We start from the raw sequence: 15830 nt of genomic DNA on the forward strand, positions 1-15830 counted from the left end.
TTGGCAGGCAATAAATAAAAGTTGTTTACAAAATACAACTGCACATATGCACCTGTGGGCAACCAGGACTTTCCAGAACTGCTTTCACAGCAACACTGGGAGGAGATGCAGGAGGACTAGGCTTTCTTTTCTCTGGGGGAGATTTACAACAGGTCTCCGGCTGTGTCTCAGTGAAAGTTACAGAGCGCTTCTGTTCCCCATGAGCTGCAATAAATCACACAGATTCATACACACACTCCATAAGTCATCCTGATATACATAAACACACTACACTAATGCACAACCCCAATGTAACACAAAACTAAAACCAGAAAAAAATGAAACAGCGCAAGTCAGGATGTGTATATCTTTCCTCACTCAAACACTCAAAGCCTTTTGTCATGTTAAAGAACCAATTGCACTTATACAAGGATTTCTGTCATCACCATATTGTATGATGAAGAAAACAGTAAAACATAAGGTTATGAACATAACCTTCATTCTCTGAAGGATAACACGAGACGTTAACCAATGGGAAGTCATCCCCACATGATGTCATCAATTTGAACCTCCAATGGGAATTTTTCACAGGCCTTACACTATAAAGGCACACCACAATTAACTTGTCCTCTTTTAGACATTCTGAAGCATCCAAATGGCTAGGTTCAGAGTCCCTTGCGTTGGCCGTGAGGCCCCTTTGCGTTGGCCGTGAGGCCCCTTTGAAAATCAGAGGTTTACAGGCCACGGTGGCCTTGGTGCCCCCTTCTTTCAATATTCTGCTTTGCGTCCTACTAATAGCGATTTTTATTTAGCCTGTGGCCTGTCAAAATAATCTTAGCATTCACAGCGCAAATTAATTTAGTATTTTACGCAGTGGAGAAAGTGACAGCGCAAGAGAAAGTGCGTCCAAATTCACCCATTCTCAGTTGAATTACTCGCGAAGTAGCCTATTCATCACACAGACATCACAAGTATCACATGAAAGAGCTTTTTCTCAGCTTTTACTTCACGAACCCTTCTTTTAACACATGACAAACCATAGCAAACAGCAGACCTTACCGAACACAAAGGTGTAAAGCAGTCCCCTGTACAGTTAGCCGTTCCAGAGTAATCCAGTTTTGAATTTGCAGTAAAGTTCGACATGCATGGATGCTTTGGATGGATTGAGCTTTAAGTTTTACAATGTGTTTAAATTGTTCCACATGATTTCATAACGGCCAAATACAAAATAAATGTTACAAATATCGCCTAGATATTAGTAAATCAGAGGACAGCTGACTAAGAGTTTGTGAAAGTAGTGATCACAAAATGCTAAGCATGCATCTAGGCTATTTGAGTTTCTTAAAGCTGAGCTGTGCTTAAATTGTTCAATACATGATTTCATAGCAGGCCAAATATAAAATAAATGTTATATATAGCCTTGATATCTGTAATTATTAGATGATCAGATGATTTACAGTTCTATGTAATATGCCATGTTTCATGTTTTTGTAATGTTTCATAGGCTACAGTGATGCAGGTCTACTGCAGTGAATAGGCTAAATACAACTTTGATCATGTCAGGCCATAACCTCTCTGCATTACACCTCGACACGCTTGTTAAAACGTCACCAATACCACCCATTTTCAAACAGGATAAGCAGAAAGTCACGCATCTCTTTCCTATACTGTATGCTATCGAGTGTCCTTTTACGTGTACCTGTATATCACTTAATATTAATTTATATACGAACCAAGACGGCGGATTCCTAAAGAAACGCAAGCACACACAACATACGTGTATTTAAATGAGCTACGTACCATAAATTACATTTTACCGTGACTCGGAAGGCTGTGTGTTCAAATCCCCTTGGAGCTCCAATGGAATTTTGATTTCACGATGTGCCGCGTGAGAGGGCACCCACCAGCACATCACCAAACTCAGAGTGCACAGTAAAGAAAATAGGATTTTGAAGGCAGTAGATGCTCCTGCTAAGAGCCAAACCAGACTTTGTTCAAATCTACACATCTATGGCTATTGGAAAATGTAAGGTTCACTTATGAAATTTCGAAGTATTAAAAAAACATCTTTATTTTAGAATTTCCGAACGAAAGGGGCTGAAATTGGAGCTTTTACGATAGTTCTTTAAAGTATTCCACACTATCGATAGCATAAAACACACTGGCAGGAATAATTTAGTGGGACGCTTGTCCACAGTGTTAGCACCCACACCTGAAGGTGTGAAAGCAATTAGCCCCAGCACGGCCTGGCTAGCTCGAACGTCTGAAGGGGGCTAATGAGGCTAGAAAGGGTTATCGTCTTCAAAGAACCAAGGTTATATTCATGACCTTACGTTCACTCCAGTTCAGTCAAGTTCACTCAACATTAACTAATGGAAAAACATACTGTATCCTATAGCCCCTATTGCAACGTTGGCTATGTATTGACCTAGAACAAATCAGCAGGGTGTTACAGCACACATGTGGCTAGTAGTGAGGACAAATTGACAATACTGAACAGGCAGAGATCCGAAAAATGCGATGCGGCATCAGAGCACAGCGGTTCCAAGGGCACTGGTCTGGTCCTAACAGCGCAATACCAGGAGCAAATGAAAAGACACAGTCAGTACTGTGTGTGGCACACACGGCGGTGTCTCTCTGCTGGTTGACAATGTTGCACAAGCATTACACTGACAAACACACACATCCGATCCAGGTGTTGTAGCGTCAATGAACAGTGGCAGTTTGCTTACATGCGCGAAGATGAAAAACACAGAGCAGGCTACGGATGTACTCAGACTGCAAAAGCAGGCAAAGGTGTTGCCTGAAGCCAAGCTTGTGCTTAAACAGATTTGTTCTATTCAGAGGCCTTTTAGTGGAAGAGCCATTGTTTCAATAGTGTACGGCCAAATGCTAATCCAATAGCAGATGAACAGCTTCTCTGTCTTGAGTGGGGCGTGTTCGGTAGGTGTAGCCATGGAGTGCTTTCAGTGGGCAGAGTTTGTGTAACCACATCTTTTCTTGCTGGTTGTGAAGGTGAAAAGCAGGTAGCTGGGTCATTCTACAAAAAAGATGGACATGCTTGTCCCTTACTTTTGCAGACCCTTAAATAATTTAATTTGACCCAATAATCACACAATCATATATTCAATAAATATACAGGGCCAATTGCTCTGTCAAAAACGTACTCCTTAAACCAAGGTTTTGGAGTTTAACACGCAGCTAAGCACGAAGTTGAACGTGATTGCTGTGCAACAACTCACACAGGATCAGCTGTTCCTAGTTAAATACGGGTCAAACTGCCTGGAAACCGGAAGTACTCTGATTTCGAGTTTCACCCAAGCAGATGCAGTGTTAACTTAATGGTGGACGCATTTCAGGATCTTCGGATATTTTTTTATGACTGTTGTGGCTAAACAAATGTATTTTGTGCTATAATTACCAAAAAAAACTTTGGAAATGTAAAGTCAATTTGAATAAAATGCAAATAATGTTGCACCCACAGTCCACTTGTTTTCCATGGCACGGTGCGCAATCCAGCCTTTACGAATCAATGTTGATAAGGCTACATCCCCTGATATTTGGTCTGCCTAAACATAACAAATATACACTTGGCAAAATGCATTTGTGCGGTGTATATAATTAATGTCACAACTGACTTTAATGCCTGTGAAAAGCACTTTAATGTGTCAGATAGTGGAGCAGACGTTTTGCAATAATATTAGTAACTAATAACATTCGTTTTAGAATACCGTATCTGATATTACAGATACAGCTCTATAAACTGTCAGATGGTTTGCGATAACAACATGCGCATTCATAATGTTGTGGCGAGATAGCCCGGCAGTGTGCATGATGCACGCATGACGTACAGCAGCCACCTCAAGGTTTAATTTCAAGAGGGGGCTTACCGTGGAGTCCTTCTTGGAGATCGGGCCTATCCTCTGCGGCGGTACCTCATCACACCTGTTCGGAGGTCAGCGACCCGTGCAGAGGCCCGGTTCAATGAAAGCCACAGGGAGATTCATTGCTACATTAAGCATTTGGCATGCTGAAGAGTCGCTTTGCTTTCCTATCCTTTGGCCTACGGACCACACCGCAAAGGGCAAGCAACATAATAGTCACCTCTGCAGTCCTCTACAATTTGGCAATCCACTGGGATGAGCCCCGTTTCCTCCAACCACAAGGCCTTGGATTTGAGGACTTTAATACCTCTGATGGGCCTGATGCTGCTGATCTAGCAGGCCGACAGTGCATTTCGCCAAGCCATTATTGCTACTTTCAGTTGCATACTGCATAGCATGGTGCATACATGGTAAACACAGAGACCAGAGGGGTATTTCACAAAGGCAGAATTAAGACATCCAAGATAAGTGATAAAGCGAGGTTTGACATAGCGTTGTCTGGTCATCCTAGCTTCCTAGCTCAACTCGTTTCACTAATGCCAATCCAGAGGGGTATTTCACAAAGGCAGAATTAAGACATCCAAGATAAGTGATAAAGCGAGGTTTGACATACCGTTCCGAGGTTTGACATACCGGTCATCCTAGCTCAACTCGTTTCACTAATGCCAATCCAGGATGAGTAGGAGCGACTATGTCAAGGCAGGTGTAAGTAATTCAGGATGTGTGCGCGTTCTCGTTTCTGCTCCAAAGTGCCCACGGTTGGAATAAAAAAGACGCGGAAAATAGCGTCATTCACACAAAGTGAACAACTGCTTTTGATATAGACTAACAACTCTTGGTTGGCTAAACGGAATTAAACAAATTACCCCTTGTTTTAAACCCTAAGGTCTGTGGATTATGAATATCCAATAAAAAAATTTTTTTTGTCAAACTGGACTCATTTCGTCGTGGCACGCCCCAAAATGTTATTTATTGATGTCTGTAGATGGCTCGTTTGGATTACTTAGATTTCAGATTTCAAATTTCAGGTTAATCACAGCTGTTTATTTTGTTATTAAAATGTTTCGCCTAGGATTTATTTAACCGCAAACTGTAAATCTGCCAATTTCTTTCCAACTTTACCAAAGTCATTTTGACTGTTAAAATGTTCATTGGGATTGGTGGTGGGGGCATTCCTGATGATGACCACTTTAGTGTGCCTCATGGACCAGTTTTAGGATGGGTCTCTCAAGATAGTGCGGAAAGGGGTGGGTTTGGGCTTGTTTTTATACTCCTTGTTGCAAAGGGGTCATTCAGTACTGTTCATTGTGTGTTATCGGTTTTGATTGGCAGCAGGGCAGTTCCTCCTTTTAGTCTATTTTCTTTTCGTTATCTCTTGTTACCCCATATAGGCCTGCTAAATTAAAAAGTGATTGGATTGGCCAAATACAGTATAGCTCAAAGCATGGAGTGGCTATATTGGTGCATAAGCACCTGAAATTTCTCTTCATAAAAGAGCAAAAGGACAAAGAGGGAAGAGTGATTGGAAGCTAAAAGAGGGAAGAGCTTGGAAGCTAAAATTAATGGAGTAAGTCAATTTATGCAATATTTAAGCTCCAAATGTGGAGGACCTAGGCTTCTTTCATAAAGTCAACAAACTAGTGCCTATTGTTATGGACATATGATTATAGTGGGTGATTTTAATCAACTTTTGGATGGGGTTTTTGATAAAACTATACCCTCCAGAATTATTCACACCTTCCGTAAAGTTGACTAAAAATAGGTATGAAGAATAATCTTTGCCGATTCATTGTAATCTCACAATGAATACAATGAGGAAAAATCCAACCTTGAAGAGAAGCTAATTTAATCTAAAAAAATGAAAATCTCATAAAGAAATACATATTTTTACCAAGTGTCCCATCTAATTTCAACTTCTTTAAGTTAATCAGAGTCTCTGTGAACTTTCAGAAGTAGTTCATGACTTTTTTTTCACTAAGGTATGAAAATAAAGTGACACAAAAAAAGAGAGCAAATACAACGATTAAAGGAGCTAGAGTCCCAGCTTAAGGAAAAGGCACTTGCTGAGAAGCATACTGACCTACTATTGAAGCAATTGTGTCACTTGACATTTTAAATAAATATAAGTAGAAGTATATATAAGTTAAGAACAAAATTATTCATACCCCTGGCAAATATTGATTCAATGTTGATTTTCTCTTTATCGATATGTTTGTTCTGACTGAAAATGACACTACTACATGTCAAAAGGTTGTAAGACAATGTGGTAGAAACAATGGAATCAAAAAAAGAAGCATTTTCATTTTTTTACATTTTTATGAAAAATGGCGTGTCCAAAATTAAATAATCAATGGAAACATCTTTATTTGCATTCACAGCTCTCAAATGGTTCTTAATAATAATACCTACCAATCCTCTCCATGTTTGCACAATGATTTTCGATTGCACCTTTTTAACAGCAATCTCGGTTTTGAGTCAAGAGCGATTATTTGCCATCCCTCTAGTATTCTTTTGGGATGTTTTTCAACCAGGGCGACCTGGTGACCTTCTCAAAGTAAACGGTAACACTAAAGCAAGAGGCTACACTGAGATTCTGAAGGAAAAGACAGGCAGTGTGCCAAGAGACCTGCCCCAATAGGCACTATTGGACCATTAAACCACACAATGATCCAAAACATACAGCCAAACAAGGCAAGAAATGGTTAACCAAGAACAATATCAACATTTTTTAGAGTGGCCCAGCCAGAGTCCAGGGGCCGTATTCACAAAGCCTTTTATCTTACCACTAGGAGTACTCCTAAATCGCACTAAAATATTTTAGCTAGGAGTTTTCTCTTAAAAGTTATTCACAAAGCCTTTCAGACCTACTCTTAGTAAGGAAAAATGACAACTCCTAAACTAAGAGTGAGTCTTCGTTGCTATGGATGACATCATTACTCATGCACGAGCTTGACTGAAGTGACCACTTTGATTGGCTGATGATTGTAACGCGGGAATGATTACAAACACCTCCCTGATGATGAGTGACAGGTGACAGGTCTGAGAATGTGTGCGCTACACAAGTAGTGCGAAGGACGGAAGATGATGAATAAATGAATAAAAAGGCCTAGCCTAAATGAATAAAGAGTAAGGCAAAACAAATAGCCTAGTAGCCTAATGAATAGGCCTACGGATTGATGCAGTATCTTTGCAACATTATTAAATTAATCTGTCACCATATGCCTACGTTTGCAAAGAGGAGAACATTTTAATTTGATTCACAATGAAACGTTACATTTAATTTACATGTTGACAATGAGTAGTTTTGGTTGATGTTGGTGACGTTATTGCATCCCTTTCATGCCTACAATGCAAAATTGTTCCCTCGCGATTGGAAGCTCATGTTGCCGCATACGCATTTCAAAACATTGCGACGTGAAATGCCACAAAAAGCTGTTTGTGAATAGGTCTTAGTGAGTTAGGAGTCCTCTCGACTTCTTTTAAGCTGTCCCAGACTTAGGTGCTACTTTTAGGTCTAAAATGCTTCGTGAATTACTTTTAGTGAAAAAAATAGGAGTCCTAAAGTTAGGAGTGACACACCCATTATTTTTAGGAGTTGCTCCTAAAAAACTTTTAGCCTTAAAATTATTTGTGAATACGGCCCCAGACCTCAGTCCATCAAAAAAGTGAGTACAAGGCCAGAGTGATGGCAAATAATCGTTCCTGCCTCAAAACCCGGATTGCAGCTAAAAAGGTGCGGTCTACAATAATTGTGGAGACATGGAGCAGCTTGGTACGTATTATAAGAACCATTTGGAGAGCTTTGATTGCAAATAAAAGATGTTTCCAGTGATTATTTTAAAAGGGTATGAATAATTGTAGACACACCATTTTTCATAAAATTTTTAAAAAAGATAAAAATGCATATTTGTTTGATTCCGTGTTTCTACCACATTGTCAAGTATATACTGTATACTCTTTTGATCCCATGAGGGAAATTTGATCTCTGCATTTATCCCAATCTGTGAATTAGTGAAACACACTCAGCACACAGTGAGGTGAAGCACACACTAATCCCGGCGCAGTGAGCTGCCTGCAACAACAGCGGTGCTCGGGGAGCAGTGAGGGGTTAGGTGCTTTGCTCATGGGCACTTCAGCCGTTCCTACTGGTCGGGGTTTGAACTGGCAACCCTCCGGTTACAAGTCCGAAGCGCTAACCAGTAGGCCACGGCTGCCCCACAGAAAGGCAGAATATGCACTATGTAGGCTTAAAAGTAATCATGAGGGGGGGGGGGGGGTCTGGGAAATTATTAGCTAGACAGAGCACAACAGGAGGATAGTTCCTGTATGCCATACCAGCTGTTAAAAACAAGAAAGGTGACTTGGTGACAAACACAATGATATTAACAAGGTGTTTGTGAGTTTCTATACCAGCTCTATAAATCTGAGGTTAACCCAGGAGGGAGAGACTATGATGCCTTATTTCCAGAAACTCCCAGAAATGTCAACAGATCAGAAGGAGTTTTTGGACCGTGCTATAGTGGTAGATAAGGTCAGAAGTGCAATTTTCTCAATGAGGGCTGGAAAATCACCTGGTTTAGATGGTTTCCCCACAGAGTATTATAAGAAGTTTACTGATAAACCGGCTCCAGAGGTGTAGATAGATAGATAGATAGATAGATAGATAGATAGATAGATAGATAGATAGATTGTAGGAGCCATTTTGAGTTTATGTTAATTTAAATTAGTGTGCTATTGGAGCACTGGTATATTTTGTTAGACTTAGTGTCCTTTATTATGTAGGTACTTTTAGTTTGACAGGCGGTGAGAAGGTTTTGAAGTTAAAGATGGCCGCCTCTCACCTTTGACCCCAAAAAACCTAGAACAAGGAAGCTGGAGTCTGCCTGCTACTATCAACCTACTTACCTGCCTGCTGCCTGCCTTTCCCTGCTTACCTGCCTTGTTTACCTAGCTGCTTGAATCCCATCTCATCTACCTGTAAAAGGTACAATTTAAGTTTCTCTTTTTTGGATAGCTTGTCAAAGAAGCAAAGCAATACGACCCAATACTGCCTGTACACTTACAAAGTTCTCAATGCTTCGGTTTACATGTAGAGACCCTCATTATGCTACTGTGTAAGTGTGGTGCTATTTTGAGCCTTGTTAGTGGTATAGAAATAGCGATTTCTTTTTACTGTACGTGTGCCCCGAAGGCTAGCGTTAAACGCTAATAAGCGGTTTGCAATAAAACTGGTCACATTCGACTAGCATGAAAACAAATCCCAGCAAACGGTCGAACTCGGTACACATGTGCTATTAACCCCTAGGTTCATTTTGCGCCGGAATTGTCCTTTAAGGCACCTTGGGCCACGCATTGTGCATACTATGGAATACAACCCTAGTGGCACCCCTGATCACATATGGAAGTCACTTTTGATAAGAGTGTCATCTCCTCAACCACTTCTAGCTTTGCCTGTCCTTTATTGCTTTCATTTTACTTAAGCTAGCTAGCCATCTACCACCAAATGTCAACAATAATGAGCCCTGATACTGCCACAATCTTTCTCTTCTGTTCTTCTCCATTGTCCCTGGGGTTTGTTTGTGTTCACATGGCAGCATTTAGATTGGAACAAATGATATAACAAACCTACGTGACCTACAATTTTTGTTGACAAACAAACCCACCCACGAATAAATTGTTCCCCACTTAGTCACATTTGACAGTTGAAAACACTATCCCGAAGTCGCCTCACACTTAACCCAACATTTAAATTATTATAAGAGCTCTATATGTGCGGGTGTGTGTGTGTGTGTGTCAAGTCTCTAGGGTGGGCCTACTCTCCCACTCTCCTGTTCTTGTGCGTAACACAAGCCTAATATCAGACATTCTTTTGAAATTCAAAACATAGGCTAGCTAAATCAATAGGCCTACTCTGTTAAAAGTTGAATGAACACGTAGCCTAATGTGTAGGCCTACACAAATGTAAGCACACTTAGTTTTCCCGCTACACCAGCCTGATTACTTTTTCACTGTAAACGAACCGCTCTGGAGTTTGATTGGAAACGAGCCGAGACCACCTCCCCCAGGCAGTCTCGGCCCGTTTGTTTTGTTATGAAACAGAGTGTGATTGCTAGCCTAGAAATCTAGACGCACCCTAGCGGCAGCAAATTATATTTGCTTCCAGGGCTAGTCTAGCAACTCTCCGTTGGCTTGTGAGCTCGAAAAATTAAACTTCCATCAGGCCAATCAAATCGTGTATAGAGTCGTTAGGCGGGCTTAACATAATGATTGATGGCTTGATTGATGAGTTGCAACGGTTTGGCTTGAATTCCCTGCTACTTGAAAACAAAGAAGATGGATGTTGCTGTTGGCCAACAGTGTGACACGATTTAAGCTTGTTTTAAGATGGCAAAAGTTTGAACTAGCCAACTAGCTCCGCTGGTGGGAAAACGCACGGGACTCAGCGCTGTCCTATTGCATGCAGAGGGAATTTGAAAGACAACCAATTATCTCGCCCCTCTGACTGAGCACTGCGAACGGTGAGTGCCCAGACCCTACATTTTAATGTGGGTCTGGCTCGTCAGGCTATGCGATTGCTGCTTTCACACTGGTCTTTGGGGGAATGACTCCACCTTCTGATTCAATGACTCCAGTATGAAAGCGCCCTTAAATTCACATGATACAATGACTGAACATCTATAAGACAGAAACATATGTCTGTCTGTTACTGTGTTTGTTGTGATATCTGCCGAACTGCCTGTCCGACTGATTTCAAACTTGGCAGGTGTCTTGCTATGGGCACGAGTAAATGCAGTGCCAAGTTTGACACTGTTCGGATAAGAAATGCAAAAAATATTGTTAAATATATCTGTAAAAGAGGCACACATTGGCTCTTGCCACTCTACTGTATCCACTCCCTTCTCAGACAGCACTGTAGGCTACCAGAGAGGATAGAAGCTGAGCTTTGTCAGAACTAAATCAGAGTAGGCTAACGGTATAAAGTTAAGTGAGTGCAAGATGTGTAGCCTCAACAATAATCTTGTATGTGGTTTGCTTGCATGAAATGATACTGCGGATTTTGCAACAACAGGCCAACAAACACAGGTATGCAGTGGCTATTCAAAACAACGTAAAAAATGATGTGCAATAAACACACTCGAATAGTCCATGCTACTTTGGACTGTCTCTATAATAATAAACAAACGTCAATTTCGACTACAAGGTCCCAAATTGAAACAAGCGATAATGGTCCCGAATTTAAGGATGTTTCAGAATGTCACCCATGCAAAGCATAACCAGCTACATACAACGAGTGGCAGACAGAGTGTGATGTCACTTATTGGCTACCAGAGACTGTTTTTGAGTCAGATCGTTGTAAATTTCATATGATGATGCATCATTCCACAAAAAGAGTTTTTCTATACTTTATCATCAAGTTATTCAATAGGCTAAACATATAGCCTTGACTCTAAACAGCTGTTAGGCTCATGTCATTTTGGTCTGTAAAAAATGTCTAATGCAGCCATGCTTAAATCCTGCTCACTTCAACTTTATTTTATTATAATATAATATAATATAATATAATATAATGTTCAGTATTCATTATTGAATGTTTAGCTGGAATGATTTTTTCCATATCATCCTTTTTTTAAAGCAGGCCTATTTGCGGGCATGTAATTGGGCTACATGTTTTCTACAAGAATAGCATGTTTGAACGGGCTCTGCACTAGTGTAAACAAACATGTTTATTATATGGGTGTGGGTAAAACATGGGTTTGATGTATAAAATGACATAATAAAACTGTCATGTGGATACAGTGCAGCTTATAGTTAAGAAGTTATGGTAGGTCCCAAGGCATGGGTCCTAATGGTAGGTCTCAAAATGCAGACCAAATGACCAACGCAACTACTATCAATAAAAAAGAAAACATGCTTTTCCATTAATTCCATAATTGGCGTGCTCCTTAATGTCCCATAGTGGCTTTTACATATCACTGCTATTGTAAGAGTCAAAGCGTTATGTAAGACAGACATGCAGAGCATCCAGATTGACAAGTTTCACATGAGTTCAGCAAGTTGCAAAAGGAAATGGAGTTATGTCTCACCTTCACAGTCCAATAAAGTTTCTTATGTATTCAAATGGGGTGTAAACAGAACAAAATGACAAGGTCAGTTATAAGCATCCTAAGGGAGAAAACCCTGACCTAAGAACAAAACTTGCATAAGTGTATGCAAGTACCTATTTATAGTTTGTTAACAGTGTATGTAATGCAAATACTACAACACAGTTATAGTTCAGTTATTAAGTGTGCATTATTGGTGTAGTTTATTTGCATATGCAAATGAGCATAATACAGTTTTAGAGAGCATACACACAGTAAATCGCCAATAAACCTTCTTTTTTCCATAACCCTACCACTCATACCCTTTCACACACAAACAAATACAAACACAAAGTTACCCAGTGGTCTGTTCTTGGGTTGGATGCTCCTGCGCGTGGTGGAAAGTCTAGCTCCACTGCGACCACGAGACTCTGTTGGCACCTTCTGTATGGACAACAGGGGGCGTCGCAACTGTATATCCACAAATGTATAGATATAAGCACAGGGACATGTACATCCGGACAAAATAATTTCTGTCAGTACTACACATATCCTGGTGTTTATTCTAGCTTACCTGCCGCAAGCCACGTTTTCTACCTAAGGGTGGTTGGATCAGCATATTTTGTTGACCAGGCTCACTCTGGACACTTGCCACCCTAGAGAACATATACACATGCAATTGAACACACAGACAAAAACACACTGTCAGGTAAGGTTTGAAGATGACGATGCATTTACTGATAGAGTAGAAGAATAGTGTACATGCACACACCTCCCGCAAAAAGGGGGACTCATTTCCTCCTATTTCCACACAAATTTGTGCTTTGGATGATTTAGCCTATGTCTGAATTCCTCTGAGTCTGTGACAATTTGAAATTATCACTTAGTTAGATAATTAAGATATGGTTTTGATATGATACGGTTATGATATGTTTTGGGATGTACTGTAATATTAACCATTTTGCCCTTGAATACATCTTGTGAACAGATGTTAAGTGCATTTTAAAGATACTGTTATGAGGTTCTTTGGATGTTTGGATAAATCCAGGCTAATGTGATTAAAAGAAGGTACACCATTTAAAATATTACTGGCTTCACGTCACATATGATATTTTTGTACTTATCTACTGACTGGCCACAGTATAAAACTAAAAATGTTTTGTATTATACATCAGCACACGTGAGAGTGAAAATAGGTTGAAATGTTCAACAAATTTTGGTAAGGATAGCCTCAGAAAACAAGAAAATGTAATGGTTATGTGTCTGCCGTGTCAGATATGGACATCCACAGGGGTTATGGGAGATGGAGTGAATAAAGATGAATTAAAGATTGAAAGAATTCCCCCTTGAAAGTCATCACCATTTCCTCAATAATATACTTGCTTGCTTTTGCTAGTACATATTACGAACATTCATGCCCAAATAAAGGCAAAAGTTATAAGTCTGCTCAGATTAAACGGAACTACTGTAGCAAAAAGTGTCAAAAGGCTGAATGATTTGAAAGTTTCAACAGGTGCATAAGTATAAGCAACACACATTTACAGTTCCAATGAACCAACACAAAAAGGTGCTTATTACAGCACCCACTTGAGATCGTTTTCTTTGCTACACAGCTTCAATGTGCCATTTTCACACTGGCAAATATTGACAGTGAGACAAATTGTCCACCAATTGTATTTGCTATCATATAAAAATATTAATGTAATGAGGGATTACAGGTAATAGTAGAATGTATTTAGAACAATTGTTCTCCACACAAATCCTCCTTATTGAGTTTTAATCAAAATAGTGAAACCCAGAAGGTTCAATCATGCATAAGTTGTACAATTAATTTGTTCCAAAGATAATTTGAATAATCAAAAGCAACATATAAAATATCTAATAAATGACTTTATTCAGTATATAGTATAAAGTATACATACTCTTTTGATCCCTTGAGGGAAATTTGGTCTCTGCATTTATCCCAATCCGTGAATTAGTGAAACACACTCAGCACACAGTGAAGTGAAGCACACACTAATCCCAGCGCAGTGAGCTGCCTGCAACAACAGCGGCGCTCGGGGAGCAGTGAGGGGTTAGGTGCCTTACTCAAGGGCACTTCAGCCGCTTTCTACTGGTCAGGGTTCGAACCGGCAACCCTCCGGTCACAAGTCCGAAGCGCTAACCAGTAGGCCACGGCTGCCCCTTCCAGAGTATTCCTGCTCTGGCCTCACAGTTATCACTTCAGGTCCTTGCTTTTACTGAAACATGGATTAGACCAGAAAACACAGCCATACTTGCAGCGCTGTCAACTAATTATGTCTTATCCTATACCAGTCCTTTATCTGGTTGAGAAGGTGGGACATGGTTTCTTGTCTCTAATGACTGAAACTGAAACAGTTTCAGCCTGCACACAGCTATGGCACATTTGCACATCATGCTATCATTATAACTGGTATAAATGGTAAAAAATATATCTTTAACTAATATGAATGGAAACATCCACACATAAACCATAACGATAACATGAAGAACGATTTTTGTTGGGCATCACTTCCAGAGTGATTTTGAGAACAATAAAAACTTGACGGCCAAACAGAATCCATCAAATTTTAGCCATTCATCTAGCCTGGCGAGCCAGACCCACATTAAAATGTAGGGTCTGGGCACTCACCGTTCGCAGTGCTCAGTCCGAGGGGCGGAATAATCAGTTGTCTTTCAAATTCCCTCTGCACGCAATAGGATGCAATAGGATATTTGTTTTCAAGTAGCAGGGAATTCAAGCCAAACCGTTGCAACTCTGCCATCAATCATTATGTTAAGCCCACCAAACGACTCTATACACGATTTCAATGGCCTGATTAAGTTTCGATTTCTGGAGCTCACAAGCCAACGGAGAGTTGCTAGACTAGCCCTGGCAGCAAATGTAATTTGCTGCCGCTAGGGGCGCGTCTAGATTTCTAGGCTACCATTCATCATCAACGGGGGAGAAACTTTCCTTATTGTTGGTCAGTGTGGATGCTTTTATCATTATAGTTATCTGTATAGTTGTTATCTTTCCTGGTGTAAATAGCCCTTAACTGTCCATTGTTTGAATATTCATTTGGACAATCCATTCCTCCAGTTGAATTACTGTCCCTACTTAAAGCATAATCTAACATGTGTTCAGTCCTACTCATAAAGCTGTACTTCTGCTAGGTACTTGTACTACAGAAAATCTTGTAGTAACTGTATTACATGTATCTGATCATTGCTTTATCAGATTTTCCGTGCTTCACCTGTAATATCCTGCTGTTCCTCCTCCTACAGTTGTTTCATCACAATCTCAGAAGCCTCTCAAGCAATTTGTCCTTGATGGCAGATGCAATTTGTCCTTGATGGCAGATGATGTAAATTTATTTAGGGCTCTATCTTGCACACCAGCGCAATTGACTTTGTATACTCGCGCTTTTGTCTTTCCTATTTTGCAGTCAGCGCATATTGGAATTTTCCCTCCACAGGTACATGTGCGCCCACGGGGGCGTTTCAGCGAAAAGAGGGGGCATTTTCCGGCGCAAACGGTCCCTGTTGATATTTTGCAGTTTCAGAAAACAATTCCGCCACAGACCAGGAACCTCCTGGTCTAAAGTCAGTGGCGCAAATTCAGATGCTATTTTAAGGGCGCATGCATGGCCACAGGCCTGCATTAATGAATGCTATGCACACCGATCTACAGACACCCTGTGCACAGATGGAAACATTCAAAGCCTTGATAATATTTGTCCATTTCCCAGTTTTGTTTGTGCATTGGTCAACTAAAAATGTAGTAGCCTATATAGTACATCTACATGCAATATCTTTACAACAACAACGCCTAATTATTAATTTGGACAACTTTATACAGCCCTATAAAGGCTAAAGTTATCTT

At 40.3% G+C, this 15830-nt stretch overlaps 1 protein-coding gene across 9 annotated transcripts in view; it reads right to left on the minus strand.

Moving 5' to 3' along the window:
- The window catches only part of LOC121696861 (protein unc-80 homolog), a 239077-nt gene that overhangs the window by 4153 nt on the left and 219094 nt on the right, over nucleotides 1-15830 (minus strand). For 8 of the 9 annotated variants that reach the window (XM_042077934.1, XM_042077933.1, XM_042077929.1 and 5 more), the window contains 4 exons: nucleotides 12519-12600; nucleotides 12304-12415; nucleotides 11948-11968; nucleotides 53-204 (listed from right to left, as the gene is read on the minus strand). In XM_042077934.1, the coding sequence (XP_041933868.1) occupies nucleotides 53-204; nucleotides 11948-11968; nucleotides 12304-12415; nucleotides 12519-12600 (367 nt within the window). The remainder of the gene's footprint in view (nucleotides 1-52; nucleotides 205-11947; nucleotides 11969-12303; nucleotides 12416-12518; nucleotides 12601-15830) is intronic. The other variant, XM_042077926.1, reaches the window with a different exon arrangement.

The sequence above is a fragment of the Alosa sapidissima genome, chromosome 22 (assembly GCF_018492685.1).
Source record: "Alosa sapidissima isolate fAloSap1 chromosome 22, fAloSap1.pri, whole genome shotgun sequence".
Taxonomy (NCBI): Eukaryota; Metazoa; Chordata; class Actinopteri; order Clupeiformes; family Clupeidae; genus Alosa; species Alosa sapidissima.